This window comes from Anabrus simplex, chromosome 1 (genome assembly GCF_040414725.1).
Source record: "Anabrus simplex isolate iqAnaSimp1 chromosome 1, ASM4041472v1, whole genome shotgun sequence".
NCBI lineage: Eukaryota > Metazoa > Arthropoda > Insecta > Orthoptera > Tettigoniidae > Anabrus > Anabrus simplex.
The window spans coordinates 1,329,273,688-1,329,295,859 of NC_090265.1; the positions used below are offsets into that span (position 1 = coordinate 1,329,273,688).

At 40.8% G+C, this 22,172-nt stretch overlaps 1 protein-coding gene across 2 annotated transcripts in view; it reads left to right on the forward strand.

The window, feature by feature from the left end:
• Positions 1-22,172, forward strand: part of LOC136858307 (centrosomal protein of 164 kDa) — a 208,807-nt gene that overhangs the window by 33,634 nt on the left and 153,001 nt on the right. For both annotated transcript variants that reach the window (XM_067137748.2, XM_067137749.2), the window contains exon 3: positions 6,698-6,914. In XM_067137748.2, the coding sequence (XP_066993849.1) occupies positions 6,698-6,914 (217 nt within the window). The remainder of the gene's footprint in view (positions 1-6,697; positions 6,915-22,172) is intronic.

Sequence of the window (22,172 nt, forward strand, 5' to 3'; positions counted from 1 at the left end):
TCAGCTCTTAATACTCGGCAGAAAATACTGTGTAAGGGAACTGCTGATATTGTCACATTTTTGTTAGGCATAGCAAATCTCAAACTACAAACGTAAAAATAAATTTACAAGCTGCTTTACGTCGCACCGATACAGATAGGTCATGGCGACGATGGGATAGGAAACGGCTAGGAGTGGGAAGGAAGCGACCGTGGCCTCTTAATTAAGGTAGTGGAAATGCACGTAGTCTGTCCAATGAGTTTCCTCTCTCGCGCATGTATTTTGCGAAGGTACAGCCCCAGCATTTGCCCGTAACACATTAATTCTCTGCCTTCCTGTGCTAGGAGGAGGATGCTTGAGCGACTGATCAACCTGTTTGATCTTTGCATGCTTAATACAGGGGAACCGGCACATTTCAGCAGCACGCATGGCACATTCTCACACCTGGATGTCACTTTGTGCAGCCGTGCACTAGTTCCCCTGCTACGGTGGCAATTACACGACGACCTCTGTGATAGTGACCAGTTTCCAATAATTCTATCTCTCTTGAATCAAAGACAGTCCAAAGTACACAAGCACTTGTTACTTCGGCGGGAAAATTGGCCAGAATTTTCAAAACGAGCAGTGATGGCTGAAGATATACTGGAGTCTGTTGACGACCACGTTTCTTCCATTACTACTGGAAGTTTGACTGCTGCAGAGGAAAAAATTCCATCCTCATCTAGTATTCGTCACCGGAAACAGGTCCCATGGTGGACGGGCGAAATTGCAGCAGCCATACGTGATCACCGTCGGGCTTTTAAGCACGATCGTCGGAATCCTACGATGGACAATCATATCACCAAGCGTCTGCGCGCGAAAACCCATTTTTTTATTCGAGAAAGTAAGAAAGCTACTTGGGAAAAGTATGTGTCTTCCATGACGGCACATACCCCATCATCACAAGTGTGGACAAAACTCCGCCATTTTGTCGGAGTACAGAGTGTGTCCTCAGTCCCCGGTATCTCCATTAATGGAGATGTTGCTATGATTCCTTCAATCATTGCAGACCGCATCGCGTCATATTTTGTAGATATGTCCAGCTCTGGGAAATACGACCCTGCATTTCTACCAATTAAGCATGAAGCAGAGGCACACCATCTCTCTTTTACCTCTAGTACTTCACATCCCTACAACATGCCTTTCATGGAGCGGGAGTTGCTGATTGCACTTGCGCCATGCAAAGACACGGTTCCTGGACCGGACAAAAACCGCATTTGAGTGACAGATATCTCAAGGATATCCTCACCCTATTCAACAGAATATGGAGTGAGGGAGTGTTTCCATCTCAATGGCGTGAAGGAATTGTGATACCAATTCCCAAGCCTGGTAAAGATCCAAAACTCCTGGATAGTTACAGGGCAATATGCCTTACAAATGGCCTTTGTAAGCTATTTGAAAGGATTGTTAACCGACGTCTTGTGTGGGCCGTGGAAAAGGAAGGTCTCTTGTCTAACTAACCAGTGTGGGCTTCACTCTCATCGGTCTACCACTGACCATCTGGTCAGACTGGAGAGCGCCATTCAGGAGGCCTTTCTCCGGAAGGAACGCGTAGTCGCCGTGTTTTTTGACCTGCTGAAAGCTTACGATACTACCTGGCGATATGGAATTCTCTCCACTCTACACCAGTGGGGATTTTGGGGAAATTTGCCAACATTTATTGAGAACTTCATGTCTTTCCGGCTCTTCCGAGTCCAAGTACGGAATGCATTTTCTCAATATGACGTTCAGGAAAATGGAGTACCTCAGGGTTCTGTACTGAGTGTCACGTTGTTCGCAATCGCCATCAACGGCATAGTTGCCGCTGCTGGGCCCTCAGTCGTTCCATCGCTGTATCCCTTTCAGACCGAGTATGCACAATTGTGCGGGTTCGTATTTTAGTTATCCCTGACCGTATTTGATGTTTTTTCGGCGCTACACCGGACTGCAGTGATTGTGCAGGACACGTGGCGTGTATTTCAATTGATTTTAGTATGCGCTTGACCGCCAGGGCGAAGGAAGAAGAGTTTAAAAAGCACAGTTGATCGGCGAGATGGCAGGAAGCAGTAGTGCCGAAAGTAAGTATTTATTTACTGCGTTTATATTAATCTAGAAGCTTTACTGAATACCGGAATATATTCAATGAAGTGTGTGCATTGGTTAGTGAACGTAAATTTTGAAGCTACACCATCGTACGTGATACAACGAGGTTTTGAATTTTGAAACGTACAATTGTGTGGGTCCTGTTTTTCGGATGTTAGTTTTTATTTTGTAAAATAAACTATTAATATGTGTATTGAGGAGCATTTTAGTCAGTTCTTGACGTACAAACAAAAATTCACACCTCCAGTTTTCTTTCAGGTCTGAAAGGGATAAGTAGACGACTTAGCTCTACATTACAGCTCCAGAAGGGTGGCGTTTGCTGAGAGACAGCTACAGCAAGCTATTAACTGAGTCGACAGATGGGCCCTGCAACATGGTTTTTGATTTTCAGCGGTGAAAACCTCCGTTGTACACTTCTGTCGACATTGACTTGTACATCCTGAACCAGAGCTCTGCTTGCAAAACAGTGTCTTACCAGTGGTAGACACCTGCAGATTCCTGGGTCTCCATTTTGATAAGAGACTAACATGGCAGGTCCACATCCGTCAGTTGAAGGTTGCCTGCATGAAGAGACTTAACATGCTTAAGTTTCTCAGTGGCACTTCGTGGAGGGCTGACTGTGCGGTGCTGCTACGATTTTAAACAGCAACGGTCCTCTCCCGAATTGACTATGGGAGTGTGGCTTATGGCTCAGCATCAAAATCTATGCTGAGTCTTTTAGACAGTATTCACCCTAGTGGAGTTAGGCTGGCAACGGGAGCTTTCCGTACTAGCCCCATTCCCAGCCTACTCGCTGAAGCAGGAGTTCCACCTTTATGGATAAGGAGGCAGCAGTTACTGCTCACGTACACTGCCAAACTTCATGAAATGCCGCTACATCCAGGCTATCAATACATCTTTAGTACCCAATACCACCAGATTTACCAAAACCGGCCGAATGCCACGTGGCCGGCTGGGTTTCGAATTGATAGCTTGTGTCGTGATTTGAATATCTATATCGGTGGTTGTCTTGAACAAACTTGCAGCGAGGTACCTCCATGGTTAGTTCTGCAACCGTAACTACTCCGTGGACCCAAGGTGAACACGGATTCCTCCGTTTATCGGAGGTATTTCCAAGACTTCATTCACCAATATCCGGCCGCGAAACATATGTTCGTGGATGGTTCTAAAATCGCAGATAATGTCGGTTGCTCTTTCGTCACCGATGATACGAGCACGAAGATCTCGCTTCCTAGTGTATGTAGTGTGTATACCGTGAAACTTTATACGCATCTTAGAGGCTCTGCAGTTTGCACTGGGTTACGAAAGAAGTCACTTTCGTATGTGTACTGTCTCGTTAAGCTCTCTGCAGTCTGTTGAAGCCTGTTTCTCGCAACACCCACTGGTAGAGCAGATTCATGACTTTCTAGCCAGGTTAAGTGATGCTGGCACCAGAATCACTTTCACATGGCTTCCGAACCATGTTGGGATTGTGGGAAACAAACTTACGGATGAAGCTGCAAAGGAAGCGGTACTTTTACCTCCAAGACCTGTAATGTACCTGCTAAAGATATTTGTTCCCAGCTACGTCGAACCATCTTGGCGTCCTCCCAACAACCTGAGAGCAATTAAGAAGACAACTACCGTGTGGCGGTCCTCTTTCTGGCCTTCACGAAGAGAGGCCATAGTATTGTGTAGGCTGAGGATAGGTCATTTCTGATCTACCCACTGTGTGTTCTTGTGGTGCCAACTTCACCGTGGCCCACATCCTCACAGAGTGCGCCGATCTTTCTGGCCTAAGACGGAGCCTCAGCCTGCAGGAAACACTCGAATGCATACTAGCCGATGACACAACTACTGCTGATCTCGTCATCTGCTTTATGTGCAACAGATGATTAATCAAGGGTATATAAATTACAAGTGTACTGTTACTCAGGGAATACACGTTCCCTTTTGATTCGTTAGTAATTTTTTGGCCTAATTAAATTATTATTTTATTTTGTACTGCATTTCCAAATTCTTTTGTTGAATAAATAATTTTGTTTTTATTTTAAATTTATTTTCCACTAATTTGTCAGAGGGGATGATTACCTCGTACTTCCTCTTAAAACAAAAATCGGCACCACCACCAATAAAATATTTTATAATGGAATATGGGGCCGATGCCCTAGATGTTAGTCCCCTTTAAACAACAATCATCCTTTTGGAAAATGTGCTGGAGTGTTCTGTCACCTCTTTTGTTTTTAATGGTTATAGGCGAAATTTTAAAGGAGAAAAAGGAAGCATATGGGAATAGGGAGATGAAGTGATTACTATTTGTAGACAATATTGTGGTCTGGGGAATGAACAGCAAAGAAGTACAAGAATAACTTGATGCACTGAACGAGAAAGTTGAAAAGTATGGTATGAAAATCAGCGCAGAGAAAACCAAGACGATAGTGATAACAAGAAGAGAAAGACAAGTGAAAGACATCGTGAAAAGTGGTGATCAAAGCCTTTAAATTGTTGACAGTTTCAAATGCCAAGGGAATGAATTAATGCAGAATACAGGGCTGAACATGGAGATTAGCAAAAGGGTGCAACAGGGCAGTGCATTCTACCGGAGTGTAAGAAACCTTGTCTGGATTAAAGAAGTACTAAGGTAGTGTAAGTTGATAATGTACAAAATGTATTATGTACCCATATTGAGTCATGCGGCTCAGACTTGGACAGTGGCAAGTATTGAGGAGAGTACACTGACTTAGGAAATGTCATGGGATAGTCACCTAATAGCGTGTGGGGCCTCCTCTGGCCCTGCGAACTGCAGTGAGACGCCGTGGAAGTGAGTCGACAAGTCCCTCGTAGTCCTCTGGACGCAGCTGACACCAAATCATTTGCAGAGCGACCGCCAATGCTGGTCTGTTCGTGGGTGCAGAATCGATGGCACAGAGCTTGCGTTCCAGGACATCTCAGATATGCTCGATAGGGTTCATAGCGGGGCTGGATGCAGCTGACACCAAATTGTTTGCAGAGCGGCCGCCAATGCTGGTCTGTTCATGGGTGCAGGATCCATGGCACGGAGCCTGCGTTCCAAGACATTCCCGATATGCTCGATAGGGTTCATATCATGGCTCCTGGGTGGCCATGGCAGTCGTTGAACCTCCGCTGCATGTTCCTGGAACCATTACCGGCCGACGTGGGAGCAGTGTGGCAGTATGTTATCATCTTGAAACACCGCAGAACCGTCTGGGCGCTGGAAGGCCAAAAATGGGTGATGGGTGGAGATGGTCTCCGAGCAGCTCAACATACCGCGTACCATTCAAAGTCTCTTCCAGAACAACTAGGAGGCCCATTCCATACCAGAAAAATGCACCCCAGACCATAACAGAGACACCAGTACCCTGGATCACACCTTTGAGGCAGGCGGGATCCATCGCTTCATGTGGTCTGCACCATACACGGTGCCTCTCATCAGCATGGTGCAGTTGAAATCGTGATTCGTCCGACCATATCACATTACGCCATTGTTCCAGTGTCCATCCCTGGTGACTGGCGACAAATGCGTGTCGTTGTGCCTGATGACGTTGGGTTAACAGTGGCACCCGCGTGCGGCGCCTGCTCCCATACCCTATAGAACCCATATTCCTATGGATTGTCCACTGGGAGACGTGTCTAGCATGGCCTGTGTTGAATTGAGCCTTGATTTGTTGCATGGTTGCCCGTCTGTCACTATTGACAATCTGTCTCACGTCGCCGGTCACGGTCATCGAGGGTGGCTGGACGGCAGGTCGTTCGTCTGTTGTGGACGGTGACACCCGCATTCAACCATTCGCGATACACCCTGGATACGGTTGATCGTGTGAAGCCGAATTCCCGCACCAGTTCTGAAATCGCACTTCCCATCCGTTGGGCACCGACCACCATACTCCGTTCAAACGATGTCAGCTCACGACATCGTTCTATGTTACACCTGTCACATGCACAGCCACTGCTCACAAGGTCTCTTATACAACTGCCACTGGCACAGGGGGCGTGTGGTGCGCAGACAACACACCTGCTCATCAGTGCTCCGCTATCCCATGACATTTGCTCAGTCAGTGTAGAATTCAAGCCAGCAAAATGAAATACTTAAGAAGTATGATAGGAAAGACAGATTGAGGAACAAAGATGTGAGAAAGGAGGTTGGAATGGAAAACCTAAATGAGAGAATTGATAGGAGTAAAGTGAGATGGTTTGGACATTTAAAGAGGATGGAGGAAAGAAGAATACTAAAACAGATGATGGAAATGAAGTTTGAGGGAAAGAGCGCGAGAGGGAGACCTAGAACAAGGTGGATTAATTCAATAATGAGGAGTGCTAGAAGAAGAAACCTGGATTGGGACAAAATGATGGAAGAGGGATGGTGGAAGGAAAGAGGAAGGTGGAGAAGTGCCATAAATACCCTGACCTGGCAGAAGATGGATAAGGGGAAAGGGGGAGGAGGATGATGCATACATTTGATGTTAATTCTTCTGTCCAAGGGTCCACTTGGTTTTTGTGTCAGTAAGTGACATGCTAATTATGTAAAATTCTGTATATTAACTTTTATTGTTGTAACATGTAAGCTATAACAATGCAAATAACTTCTTATTTTTAATAGGTGGATTCCCTCAGAGCCTTAGTGGTAGTGAAACAGATGTGTCGACTTCAAACGAAAATCTTAGTAACGAGGAACGGTATGTGATCCGACATACTCCACGACAAGAACCTCAGGGACAGGAGAATCTCAGTTCAAATCGTAGTAGCCTTGATGTATCATCTTCTTCCTATAACACACTTATCATTCATGGTGCTGGAGATGAACCATGGGCTGGCAGGTAAAACTTTATATTTCAATGTAGTATTGTTTCATTTAGCCATGCAAAACTGGTGAAATAAGGTGACTTCCATAGTTTCTATTGAGTGATTTGGTCATCCAGTGAAGCATATTCTAATAAATAACCAGAGATGTCCCTTTTCTATATTTGTCTATTAAGGATTTCCTGTAATAAGCACATTAAGCAAGAAAATATAAGTGCGTTTTACTTCATGACATTTGATTACTCTGTTGTTTCAAGCCTGTTATTATTTAAAGATTTTTAAAGTATAGTACAGTTCAACTTGGTTAAGTCAGAGTAGAAAGGACTGACAATAGAATTGAATTAGACATTATTTCAAATTACACAGGTTTCAACTTTTTAAATTTTTTTATGTAAGATATGCATAAAATGTCAATAATTTTGCCCTTATATTTCAGTGAACAGTGAAGTAGACAATGTATTCTGGGGGATTCCAAATTTTCTTGCTATTTCACATTGTTTTTTTAATAAGCATTTACTACCTCATGGGTGGCTGCCACCTTCTCAGCACCATTTAATTTTTTTGTATTGCATTAAGTCTGTTTGGACGAAGAAATTGTCGTGACAGTTAAGTAATAAACAAACACTGATGCCCGCGATGTACTGCGCAAGCTGTAATTTCTTAGAGCACTGTATATTAATATACTAGAAGTTCGCTATAGTGAGTATAGTATATAACGAGAATTCCGTTATAGCGCCAATTTTTTCTGTCCCTTCAAAATTCCTGTATTAAACCGTGTATCGTCCTTCGGTTACAGCGAGAGCCATATCATCGATGCATCTGTTATTACGAGTGATTAAGTGCTCGCGATTTTTTTCTGTTACTGATATTTATGCACCCCCAGCGATTTTATTGCATGCGATCGATTACCTTCGGTATTGTTTCCTCGCTATGTCCGCTAGCGAGTTCTTTCGTCGACATTCGAAGGCGATAATGTCAAAAACATATCAGATGTAAGGCTTTTCAGGCGTTTGCTCTATTAACCAGCGTTTCGTCTTAGGTCTGACACTAGACTCATCAGAGTGGGATGGGTCAGACCCTACTCACTGACGTTGGGGTGTATGCAGGTGAACTTATCAGAAGCCCTTATAAGAGGCACAGTCTGATAACTGCATACGGGAGATAAATCTCCACAATGGAATTATTGCCCACCTAGCAATTCCGAATGGAAAATTCTAAATTCCCATGGAGGGAATTAGATATTTTTCACCAATAGAGCATGTCAAAAATATCAAAAACATATCAGATGTACAGCTTTTCAGGCGTTTGCTCTATTAACCAGTGTTTTGCCTTAGGTCTGACACTAGACTCATCAGAGTGGGATGTGTCAGACCCTACCCACTGACGCTGGGGTGTATGCAGGTGAACTTATCAGAAGCCCTTATAAGAGGCACAGTCTGATAACTGCATACGGGAGATAAATCTCCACAATGGAATTATTGCCCCCCCCCCCCCCTCCTGGAGAGCCAACTGGGGGACTTACTTCATAATCTAATTTGAGATTGAGTAAAGCCATGAGGTTGTCTTGGGAAAATAACAGTGGTGGTTTCCCGTTGCCTTCTTCTGAACCACCATTCCTGTCCACTAACCAACCCAGTTTCCTGCTGGGATTGGATACCCAACCTTCCACTGGGTTGCTCGGCTTAACAGCGACACTGCGTGTAGGTAGAAATGGAAGAATTGAGGTGTGAGAGGCTGATAGAACTCTCTTGGCGAGTTCTTATAATCACATCACACACCCATTTAGCCAGAGTCTCGAGGTGATCGCAGAGACTCTCCCTAGGTCGCTATAGTGAGTACATTTTTTGCTGTTCTAAATTCTCACTGTAACGGACTTCTACTGTACAATTTTACATTCTGCTATAGATGGCGGGGCAATAGGATACCATATTTACTCGTGCGTTAGAGCCCTTTTTTTTCCCCACTTTAACAGAAAAAAAATGTAAAGGAGGTTTCCAATATGCAATAACCTCAAATTTTGTGAAGTGAACACATGACTTCTAGGCTATAAAGAGCTATATATTGTGCATGTAAACATTCTACAATGTTCTGTAACAAACCTACGAATGTATTTGAGTTATACTAGCTATTTTCGTTGGAAGGCAGTATTTCTAAATGTAAAAAGTCAATAAGCAGTCAACACAACTTTTAGGTCTACGTATAAAGTAAATATAATCCATTTTAGTTACTCATATCACATCATTAGTTTCATCTCATTAATTTATCTGATGAGGCTGACGTCAGGAAGGGCATACAGTCGTAAAAACCCGCTGTGAAGATTTGTCTTACTTCATACTCGACCCCGTAGAGAAAAGGGACACGGATATCGTATTATCATATTATGTAATGTTGATACATAATAACTCAGTGGCCAGTTTGTCAGTTGAGCAGTAGGCCTGCCACACAGTAATGTCGTGACCTACCTGTCCTGCGAGACGTTCTAGTAGGTTGGTCACCAGGCTGTTGGATGTTGACGTATTACCTGTCCTGCCGAGTGGAAAGTAGGGAGGTAATTGTAGGTGTAACTCTGTCTCACTTTGCACTTCTCTTTCCTTGTCTCTAAAGTGCAACTGTACTGGCTTTGTTTCTTTGCCAGCTCGCCGGCCGCCCGGCTCACATACCAACTCTGTTTGTCGATACACAAGTAAACATCCGTTCTTGTCAACATGTTTTCGTAGGTGCATTTCCCAAGCTCTCGGCCCTACTAAGGCTCTGTAACTTATTGAAAGATTCCTTCTTCTTTCTAATTATTAAAACTGACTATAATTATTATACAATTACTCTGATACTACAAGGTGTCTCATATCACTGATTATTATTCTAATACTAGTTTGTTTCCCTTGACACCTTGAGATCGAATCTCGGCTGCGAATCCCGGCTGCCGTTCATCTGACAGTCCGCCGGTTCAAGCCCCTGAGGAGGTTGGTACACGACAGTAATCCTGATCACTGCTTTCATTTTAATTGTCTTGCACCACTAACTTCCCTGCTACCAGCGCCGTACCAGCATGTCGTCATTCCAAGTGGTGTCATCTTCACTGCCATCTCGTCAGCCATGCACTGCAGTTGAGTCCGAGAGCATTTGAGATCCTGTCTTTTTGAACCTTTTAAAAATAGTTTCGTTCCCGACTCCTCATCATCTTCATTTCCCGTTTCCAGCTTCCCAGGTCGGGTTGTGAATTGAGGACCTCCATCACTGCCTGTCTCACCACCTTTCTTCTCCTTTTTAAAGTACATCTTCTGGTTTTCCTCCCCTCTTCTCTATGCACTCCCACACTAAATCTGTCCATCTCTTTCGGGGTCTTCCTCGTGGTTTCTTTCCTGTTAACTTCTCTGAAAATACTTTTTTTTTTTGGGGCACTCTCTCTTCTCCCATTGCCAACGGCCGTAGCCATGTTGAAACACCGGATCCTGTGAGATTTCCAAAGTTAAGCAACATTGGGCATGGTCAAGTTTTGGACGGGTTGCCATGCGCTGTTGGTGGGAGGTAAGGGAATGGAAGAGCGGAAAGGAACAGCCACCCTAACGTACGTAAACTCTGACTCAGGCACACCTTTGTGGAGGTTCGAACCTGCCTTCGGGCAAAATACACCCTTACCTTACCTTCTCCCATTCTCATCATATGTCCATACCACTTTAGCTTTGTTTTTCCTATCTTATCTTGAAGTTTCAAGATTCCTGTCCTTTTCCTTATTTCTTCATTTCTAATTGTAGTCTTTCTGGTCTTGCCCTCGATACCTCTTAGGAATTTCATCTCTGCTGCCTGTATTCTACTCTCCTCTCATTGTGTTGTAGTCCACGATCCAGCTGCATAAGTTAGTATGGGTTCATATAGTTCCCGACGATAGTGTCCAAACCTATTATATCCTCTTTGGTCCAAACTGTGTGAAGCTATTCCCAACCGTGTTGTTGAAAGCGCGCCAAACCACCAGCTGATAACTAGCGTATGTTACGAGTTGTATTTCCGAATGTAATATATAGTGACTGGAAGCATTCTCTTAATAATTGTGGCTGTTGAAAGCGAGACCCTTATTTTTAAGTATATTTGTTGCTTGTTCTCCACATTTATCATATTAGGATTTACCTAAACAGCTGTAAATGAGATAAGAGAGACCGCATTGTTTAGGTTAGGTATGGTATCGCCCGGATAGTGCCAAAATTTCCACGACGGAAAGAATAAAAATAAATAGCAGGAAAGTTTGCCGCATTTATGGATATCTACAGGTGTGGCGGTAATGCGTTTTATTATCATAATGTTTAATTTCGTATATTTGTTGTCTCCCATTTTTTATTAACGCATACACTAGTGTTTTGTTTGGCGTCTCTGAAAATCATTGAAAGTAAGTGGGACGTAAAAAATCAATATTATTATTATTTGTTAGGTACGTTGGCAAATAAAACAATTATGATTGGACTGTTTTTATGATGTTTTAAACCTTCTTCTCTCCTAAAACACCCTATATTGGCCCGAGTTACGAGATCTTAAACGATCACTTTATTAATGATGTCGCCTGCCTACATCAATAGGCCTAGCAAGAACCGTAAATATTTCTTAACTAACTTAAGCTTGTTTCCTCATCCTGAGGTGATGTAGTTCTTTTTTAGACACGCCACCACTGGAAGGGAGTTGCATGTACCATTTCTACCGCAAATCAACCTCCCTGCCATTGGTAAATTTCTGGCAATACAGTACCGGGAATTGAACTCAGGCTCCCAAGAACAGCAGTTAATTGTGTGTCATCAGAGCTGCATAAGGCTTGTAGCTGCTTCGAAGCGGAATCGTTGTTCTTCTGTGATGAATTATGTTGGGGAGTTCTTGTATGCAAGATTTTTTTTTTTCATTTTCTTCGCCTCAAAAAGCCAAGGGGGGGGTGTCTAATACACGAGTAAATACAGTAATATCCATGGTATCCTGGCTGTCATAAGAGGTGACTAAAAGGGGCCCCAGGAGTCGTTAACTTGTGAGCGTGAGTTGACAATCATGCGGCCCTTAGCTGAGTCCTTGCATTACTTCCAATTACTTGGGCCAGACTCTTTACTTTCATCTATCCTAGTCAATGTTCTTTGTCAATGTTGTTCTTTTCCGACCCTTGGTATTTGGTATCTGAGGCCTAGGTACTCTTTCATTTTCATGCCCTTTGTGGATCTTCGCTTTCTTCGGCCAATACCTTCATTTTTTAAAGTGTCGGACCCCTTTCATTTTTCCACCTTCTGATTAGTGTAAAAGAGGATGGTTGCCCAGTTGTACTTCCTCTTAAAACAATAATCACCACCTCTTTTACACTTTTCAAGGTTCCCAAGGAACCATTAGCACCGTGCATTGCCATATAGCAACAATTTTTGCGCCTTGTTCTTTTAGCACTGTTGGCAACAAGAAATAATCTGGAAGGTTGTGGTGTCATCCGACAGTTAGAGAAGTGTTCATAGAATGGTGTAATCACGTTTATTTAATTTTAAAATCTGTTGTGACACAAAGAGTGGTGGACTGGTGGTTATTTTCAGACTCCCGCAAAATGGCTGCTGGCTTCGCGTAAGTAGGATATAAAATTTATAAATGCAGTTGTTTCATTAGATTTTGTTTACAGTAGTGTTGTGCACGCTTCATTACATATGTTGTAAGCATTCGAAATAGTACAGGTGCAAAATGCCATAGTAGTGCTTGTTGAATCTGTAGCTTTGCCATATCGCAGCACTAGGTATTTATACTCAGGAAAATTATTCCAGCTGTTAGATCATTTACTTTATCCTAATCTTTATCTTCTTTTCAGGAAGGGATTTCCCTTTCAGAAGCACTGGATATGCTACTGACTGAAGATCTCGATGGTGATACATTTGTGGAACCGCTCTGGAAGGACTCTGGTGATGAAAATGGAGGCAGGCTTATTGATAATCTCAGCTCTCGACAGTTACGGGCCAGTGCTGAAATAAAACTTGTTAATAATGAAAGAATTGAGATTAGTTACGATGGTGAAGGTGTGTTACGATGGGACGGAGTGCCTTTTGTGTCTACTGATGCAAGATCTGTTTCGATATCTCAAACTGCAAAAGAGTGGATAACTGATAGAGAAAAGAGTAAATTAAATTTTGAACCAAGATGGACCAAAGGGGCTAATTTTGATATAGGGTGACTGCCGATATTTTCAGAGCCTAATTATAGCAAATACAAATCCATGACTCTTGTTCACATTTTTTAATTGTTTGTAATTGTTTGTGGATAACCAGCTGATCAAACATTTATTTCAAGAGACCAAAAATATTGCAAGAAAGAAAGTCGAGACCAAATCCACTTCCACTTTGCTCAGAGAACCTAGAAAGAAAATAGACAAATATGCAATTTTACTTTTGGCAATAAGAACATTTACAAAATTACAAATATTTTTAAGAAACAAAATATATCTTCTGTTTATAAAAATGCCGGCCTTCTTTATCATTCCTGTCGAGTTAATAATAATAATAAATTCTTAAGATCAGGAAAGTTAAAATGCCAGGCCATTTGTGTGGGCCAAAATAGCTGCAATTTTCATACTTGTTACGCTGAACATGTTAATGCCAAAAACTATAACAGGTTCTCTGCCATGAGTTCTCATATTTCTGATTTCAGTCATTCTTTCACATCTGTGGATCAAGACTTACAGGTCTTTTGCATTGTCAGTAAAGGTAATCTACTTAATAATTTAGAAAATATATTCATTAATATTGATAAAAAATGTAATCCGATCCACAACCTGAATGAAATATCTGAGAATACAAATGTGTTAATTGAAGAAATCCTTAAGAAATTCTTTACGACCTCGCAACAAGACAGAACTGTTACATGCTTCTGCTTCCCACCCACTTTCTCAAGCCCCCATATCCTTTCCCCTATCTGCTTGCTATCTCAAGCACACGACCAGAAAACACAGAGTTCAGTTGGAGACAGCAAACAGGTTGAGTCTAATAACATGAGACTGGCAGAGACGTAAGTAGTCAGATGCACCTCTTGTACACATGACTCATGTTTTCTTTGATAATCTATTCCCAATTAATTTTCATTTTAGGCTTATTTTTACATCTGTTGGCAAAAAACCTGGTACCTGGTCAATGCTGTTTTCAAGGAATGTTCCTCCTACAACTTATGTGGCTGAATCAGTCTTCAACCATAAGAGAACTTGTAAATAATATTTCTGAGATCAACACTAAGAAGCTTATTCAGTATCATACAATTAAAAACTTTTATAGTGTGCAGTTAGTCTTCAAGCTTTCTACATGCATGTTTTAGATGTGGATTCAGTATTCGTTGTACACACTTTTAAATTAGTCTACATGATAACTTTTGATAATAGCCTTTGTATTTTAATTTAATTACCATTGACTGATTTGCTAGTCGAATCACCCATTATTCATCAAATTATCCTTGTTCCAGTTACTTTGTCTTTTACTAATGGCTGATGATGTCCCAAAGTGGACGAAACATGTCCTATTTTATTTAGTATATGTTATTTTGAAGTGTATAAAATAAGTATTGTAAAGGTGGAACGTTTTCACTAAAAGCCTTTTAACGCAATATGCAATGTTTTTAAATTGTTCAGACTCACAAATAACTTCTGATGAAATTTATTGTTTTATTCCCATACTCTTAATTGCTGGATACAATAACTTGTCCTCCAAGCGTTCATGACATGAAAAACATTGCGGTGTCCCAGTCGATGAAGAGGGACAGATTTCTCCAGATATGTCAATTTCTCCACTTTGCAGATAAAATGCAGATCTATGAGAAGGATAAAGCCTGGAATATTTGGCCAGTTATGGAAATGTTGACGGAGAAATGTGTCAAGAATTTTGTGTGAGAGCAAGATTAGTCATATGATAAGTGCATGGTTCAATATTTCGGCCGGCACAGCTGCGAACAATTTGTTTATGGTAAGCCAATATGGTTTGATTTTATACTTTCGTGTCTAAATTCAAAAGATGGTTACTTGGTTAATTTTGAACTATACCAAGGCAAGGGGCCTAAATCTAAACAAGAGTATGAAGATGTATTCATTAAAGCTGCACGCCCTCTGCCAGTGCTACTAGATGAGATTCCGGATGAGAAAATTAATTTACAGTACAATTTTTACGTGAACAGTTTATTCAGTGGAGCAGCACAGTTCTCGTATCTGAGCTTTCTTGGATATTCTGCTGCTGGGACTATTATAGAAAATAGAATTCCTAAGGAATGCCCAGTGACAAGCAAAGCTTGTTTTTTCAAATAAGAACAGGGTTCATTTGAGACAGGTATGGAAATTAATGATAGTCACCTCTGTGTAAGGTGGATGGATAATGCTGTTGTCACAGTACTGTCTACATCATGTGGTACTCAAGAAGTGGTTCCAGTGAAGAGGTTTTCTAAGCATCTGAAACGACAGTAATGGTTGAAAGACCTTTGAAGTTGATTTCCAAATACAATTCTGGCATGGGTAGAACTGATACAGTGGACCAAAGATGGTTTACTGTGCTTTCCCATTTTCAAACCAGGCAAATGGTGGGGCCATACCTTAATTAACCCTTTGCAGGTGGCGACGTTTTGTGGCTGAGGGGAAGGCTGAATTTTGGAAAAAAAGTAATTTGATGTAAATACTGTTAAGACTATCCTAAATTATGCATTCATGTATAAAAACAGCATATATTTCGAGTTTTGCTGAATTTCAGCACTGATCTGTTCCATGAATGAAGTGTTTTTATTTGGCGAAAATTTGTTACTGCAAACACGGCACAAGTGTCACTGAACTATTTTACCAGTATGATGTAGTTTGTGAAATTGTTATTTAAGTTTATTACTGTAATCACAGTTGTCTGACTAAACATAACAGGAGAGACATAATAATAATAATAGACAATGTACAGTTCTGATTGTTGTTATTACTGCATTAATTGTTCAATAAATAAATACCACACGAAAGAGGCAACATAATAATAAATCTGAAAATAAGCCATGCACGTTCTAAATTTTGTCATCACCGTAATAATTGTTCGCTGGATAAATACCTCATGAAAGAGACAGCACAGTAATAAGAATAAGGAGAACAATCCAAATCACCACACCAGTGAATGCTTTTATGCCTGAAGCACTTGGGGAGACCATTAACCAATTCTTGCCCTCTTAGTCTGGGTTGTTGCTTTCTTCTTATTTTTGTTTTCCTGAATAGAAGTTTCATTTGTAATTATCTAAAAAAGAAACTCATCATAAAAAAAAAGAAGAGATAAAAATACTCTAGTGGATCAGTACCTTAATTAATATGTAATGGTAATAGAGGCCCTTGCTGAATATTATATATCGGAATCCTAGTTGATGGGCCAGATCAAGATTTCACGTCATTCCAGGCAGAGCCGTCTGTCTTTACAATCACTCGTGCCATTGTTGCATTCCGCTGCCGGAAGAAATCTCGGGAGATTGACCTTCACTGTCGCTAAATGACATTTTACTGCCACTTTCATTAACCATCTCATCACTTGTGATTAGTTTTCCTTTAACTGTTTTACCAAAAACACCAGGAAAAAACAGAAAAATATAAACCACAATATTCTGCAATCAGGCAGTCAAAGAACTAAACTGATAACTCGCAAAGAAAAGTCTCTAATATAGTCATACTGCCAGCATCTGCTTTAAAATGTTTGGAAGTGCAGCTTATGTCATCTGTTGACTATTTGTGTAACTATTTGAACTCACAGTGCCGGTAACATTTCGAAGTATTGAGAAAGCCCATATATGGGTTTCCACGTATGAGGGTATGGACAGGAACCCATATATGGGTTTTCACCTGGGTAAGGTCAAGGCCAGGCCACTTTTTTCCCACTACTAGCCCTTTCCTATCACTTCATTGCCATAAGACCTATCTGTGTCAGTGCGACATGAAATCAAATTGCAAACAAAGAAAAAAAAAAAAAAGAAAGAAAGAAAAAAGTAGGTAGTGCAATCACCTAGCGGTTCCAAAATTCTGAAACTTGTTTAATTAGTTTATGAGTGAAAATATGGTGAAACCTCAGAAAATGCTGGAGTATCCCCTGCAGGCGACGCACAGTTCTCCATATACTGTGGAAGCCGTGAGAAGTGGGCAACCAATATCACAATATATCCAGATTGGACATTCAGCATCCTAATCCTGACTGACAAGACCAAAGAGCTGATGGAGTTCATAAGAGAAGGACATAGCCATCCTTGTTCTTAGTGAAACAAAATTGAGAGGGAGTGGTATAAGAAAACTGAAAGAAGGGTACAGGCTGTTTTACAGTGGAGGACAGGCTACAATAAATGGAGTAGGAATGATCATTTGAAAGGATGTGTTGGAATATGTGGAGAAGGTGAAAAAGATCAATGACAGAATGATCATAGCAGGGATACAGTTTGGGAAAAGAACACAAGATCTGTTCCAGGTTTATGTTCCACAAAGTGGGAATAAAGAAAATACAGACCAATTCCTTGATGAAATGGAGAAGTACATACAAGACAAGGAAGTAATGATAATCAGAGTTCTGAATGCACAAATGGGAAGAGAAGAGTTTCTGGGGCCGTATGGATATGGTTTTCACCAGAGGAACCAGCTAATAATAGGAAACACATGGTTCAGGAAGAAAAATAGCCAGAAGGTTACTGGGTATGGTTGGGGAAACAGAAGAACAAAAATGTTGATTGATTACATATTAGTGGAAAAGGGACTTTGGAAAGATCTTACTGATGTTACAGCTATGCCTGAGAAAGCCTTTGGGGGGGACCATAGAGTAGTGGTAGCAAAGTTGAAGGTAGGTAAGGTTAAAAAACTACAGGAAAAACAAGAAAGAAAGATTAGGAAGGATTTAGCAAAGAACTACAAAAACTGTCACCAAGGACAGATATTAATCATGTTGAACAGCAATGGAACCCCTAAGAATGCATTGTAAGGTTTGCAGAGAAAACATGTGACAGAACATCAGAAAAGGTAAGGGAGAAAGAAACATGGTGGAGTGATAAAGTGAAAGTAAAGGAAAAGGAGAAAACTTGGCAGGAATGGAAAACACTAAAGAGTGAAGAAGTGGAGCTTGATGCATAGAAGCGGAAAAAGTTTGCAGAAAAGTAGCAGCTGGAAAAAGGAAGAAAACTTGGGAAACATTCACCCAGATGTAACGGAAGATTTGAAATTGTGGGAAAAATATTATTTGGAATTATAAAAAACTGTAGGAATGAGATAATGAGCACAGGGTTTGTGAAGAATAAAACAGGAATAATACTGACCGAACCAGACGAGATAATGAACAGATGGAAAGAATATTTCGGTAAACTGCTAAATGTGAGAAACCAGTTGTGGAGAAGGTGTCGAGGCAGTAGGAATAGAGGAAGTAACAGAGAAGGAATCAGACATTACAATGACAGAAGTGAAATGGGCAGTTAAAAAGATGAAGGTGGGAATAGATGAAGTACCCATAGGAATGATCAAGACTGCAGGACCAGTGGGACTAATAGAATACTTTAGTATGTATTGAGAGAGCAAAAAGTGCCGAGGATTGGGAAAAGTGGGTTATTTATTATTTATTGTTGACTTACATTTGTGGCGAAGTTAAGGGCTCACGGCCTTCTCTTACACTTAACCACTTCAAACAATAAAATTTTTAATACCAGTATTCAAGAAAGGAGATAAGATGTGAACTACTGAGGAATCAGCATCATCTCCCAGGTTGCCAAGATAGTGGAAAGAATTAGAGATAAGATGGAAAGTCAGTTACTAGAGGAACAATTTGGATTTAGAATTTGAGGGTCAGTAGTGGAACCCATTTTCATTCTGAGACAGATCATGGAAAAAGGCTGGGAATATGGGAAGACTGTAATAAAGACTTTCATAGACTTAGAAAAGAGATTTGGCAGCATCTCCAGAACAAAAGTTTGGGAAAGTATGATATACAGGGGGATTGGCAAGGAACTAATAACAATGATAAAAGCAATATTCAATAATTGTTACAGCTGTGGGTAGAACAGAATGATTTGGAATTGACAATGGCCTAAAACAAAGGAGTGTGTTGTCACCTTTACTGTTCATAAGGGTAATGGATGACATCATGAAGGCAGCGAGGGAAGATTGTAGAGGTTAAAGAGTAAATGTTGCAATGTTTGTGGATGATGATGTGATCTGGGGAGAAGATGAGGTGGGGAGTACTATGTACTGAATAGAAGAATTGAACAATGGGGGTTGAGGATCCACTTGGAGAAGAGCAAGACGATGATGATGAGTGGAATAAGTAAAGAAGGAAAAAGAGCTATCAAAATTGGAGACAAAGAACTGGAAATAGTAAAACAATAGAAAATGGAAGACTGGATATGCAGATTAGTAGAAGGATACAACTGGGGAGTACCTTTTACCAAAGTTATGGGGAGATAGTGGGTTCGAACCCCACTGTCAGCAGCCCTGAAGATGGTTTTCCATGGTTTCCCATTTTCACACCAGGCAAATGCTGGGGCTGTACCTTAATTAAGGCCACGGCCGCTTCCTTCCCACTCCTAAGCCTTTTCAGTCCCATCGTCACGAAAAGACCTATCTGTGTCGGTGCGATGTAAAGCAAATACCAAAGGTATGGGTATTAATATGGAATAAAGATGTACCAATGAAGGCCAAAGAAGCAATCCACAAGGGATATTACTTACCTATAGTGAGATATGCAGCAAAAACCTGGACAGTGATTCAGAGAGATGAGAGTTGAGTACTGTCAGCTGAAATGAAATTCCTGAGGAGAATGGTACGGCAGACAAGAAGGGATAGAGTGAAAAATAATTAAGACATACAGAAAGAGCTAAATGTGCAAAAACTAAATGACAAACTGGAACAGAACAGATTGAAGTGGTTTGGACATGTCAAGCGGATGAAAGAAGAAAGACTGCCAAGACAAGCACTGCATATGCAGATGACAGGGAAGAGAGGACAAAGAAGACCAAGATTACGATGGATGGACTCCATGAAAAACAGCATTGGAAAATGGAACCTGAACTGGAACACTGTTGGATGAGAAATGGTGGAGAGACAGGGCGACCATATTTGTTCCCACGTGGTGCCATCAGGAAAAGGGGAAATGGTGATGATAAAAGGGGTGGAGCTTCTCAGAGCCATCAGCATTCACTCCCAATCACACTGTGAGCTTCATTTTGCTGTTTCCCACCATGGCATTTATTCCCTTTAAATGCTTAAGTCTTGCTGGGCAGCACACTGAAAGACAGTCCAGGTTAAAAATGTTCCTGAGTTCAATCACATTTGTTGGTCAGCTCTTGTAATCTCCCATTGATCCGCTTGTCCACAATTTTGTCACAAACTGCATGTCATTTCTCGTAAACAGTTTAAAAAATTATGTTATTCCTTTTTGTAAATCAGCTGATCCAGCCATGGAATCTACTGAGATTTCATTGCCAAGAATGTTTGCCACTTTGTGTCTTTTTCCTGAAGAGCACATCATGAAATAGAATGCCTGCAGCTCTTGAAGTTTCAAACCAACTTTTTACTATTTTTCCAATTTCTTTTATCTATATACATAAAATAACTTGTCCTGACTGACTGACTGATTCATCATCACCGAGCCAAAACTACTGGACATAAAGGAATAAAATTTTGGGAATACATTCATATTACAATGTAGGTGCTCGCTAAGGGAGGATTTTTGGATATTCCGTCGCTAAGGGGGTGAAAAGGGGGGTGAATTTTGAAAATGAGTGTATCTATATCTCGAAAACTGAACAGTTTAAAGACATGAAATTTGGTATTTGGACTCTCCCTTAAAAATAAAGGAACAAGTATTTTTTTGTTTTCGGAAAATCCCATTAAGGGGGGTGAAAAATGGCGGAAAGCAGTTGAACACCTTTTATGAGGAGACATATATCTCAAAAACTGAAGATGTTACAGACATGAAAATTGAAATTTGGAATCTCCTTTGAAAATAAAGAAACACATATTTTTGTGATTTTGGATAATCCGATGAATAGAGGGTGAACAGGAGTGACAAATGGGGTGAATTTTTAAAAAGACTATATCTGCAAATGACCTCAGACACATAACATATTACAGATTTGAAAAGTGGTATTTGGAATTTCCTGTAAAAGTCAAGAAACATAATTTTTGTTTGTTTGGAAAATCCACTTAAGGGGAACTGAAAAAGAGGGTGAATTTTTAAAATTAGCGTATCTACAGTATATCTAAAAATCGTAACATGTTGCAGACGTGAAAATTGGTATTTGGAATATCCTTTAAAAATAAGGAAACGCGTATTCTTTGGTTTTCCGAAAAGACCCTTAACGGGGTGGGGGCTGAAAGATTGAAAAATTAGTTGAATTATTTGTATCAGAATGTATATATACATACCAAAAAGTCTAAAGGTGTTAAAAAAGTGAAAACTGGTATTTGGAATCTGCTTTGAAAATAAGGAAACAGGCAAACGCACATTTGCGGGTGGGGGATTCAACTTGGTAGAGAACGGAGATGAATTCCTTTTACGAGGATACACGTATCTCAAACACTGAAGATGTTACAGACATGAAAATTTGCATTTGGAATTTTCTTTCAGACTAAAGAAACACGCAGTCTTTTGTTTTGGGAAAATAGACTTGAGAGGGGCGAATGAATTGCAAAATTACTTGAATTCTTTGTGTGAGGATACTTATATCTCAAAAAATTAAAAATGTTGTCCGGTTCCAGGGCTAAATGGTTAGCGTGCTGGCCTTTGGTCACAGGGGTCCCGGGTTCGATTTCCGACAGATTCGGAAATTTTAACCATCATTGGTTAATTTCCCTGGCATGGGGGCTGGGTGTATGTGTTGTCTTCATCATCATTTCATCCTCATCACGACGCCCAGATCGCCTACGGGCATCAAATCAAAAGACCTCCACCTAGCGAGCCGAACCCGTCCTGGGATCTCCCGGCACTAAAAGCCATACGCCATTTCATTTCAACTAAAAATGTTAAAGATAAGAACACTGGTATTTGGAATCTCATTTAAAAATAAAGAAACACGCACTTTTGGGGAGGGGGAATCAACTTAACGGGTAGGAAGGGGGGGTGAAAAAGGAGTTGAATTACTTTCATGATTATAATTATATCTCAAAAACTGAAGCTGTAACAGACGTGGAAGTTGGTATTTTGAATTTCCTTTCAAAATAAAGAAACAAGTATTTTTTGTTTTCTGAAAGTCCACTTAAGGCGGGAGAGGGGTGGTAAGAAGTGAGGAAGAAGAAGTTGAATACCGGTAATTCTTATGGGTATACATTTATCTCA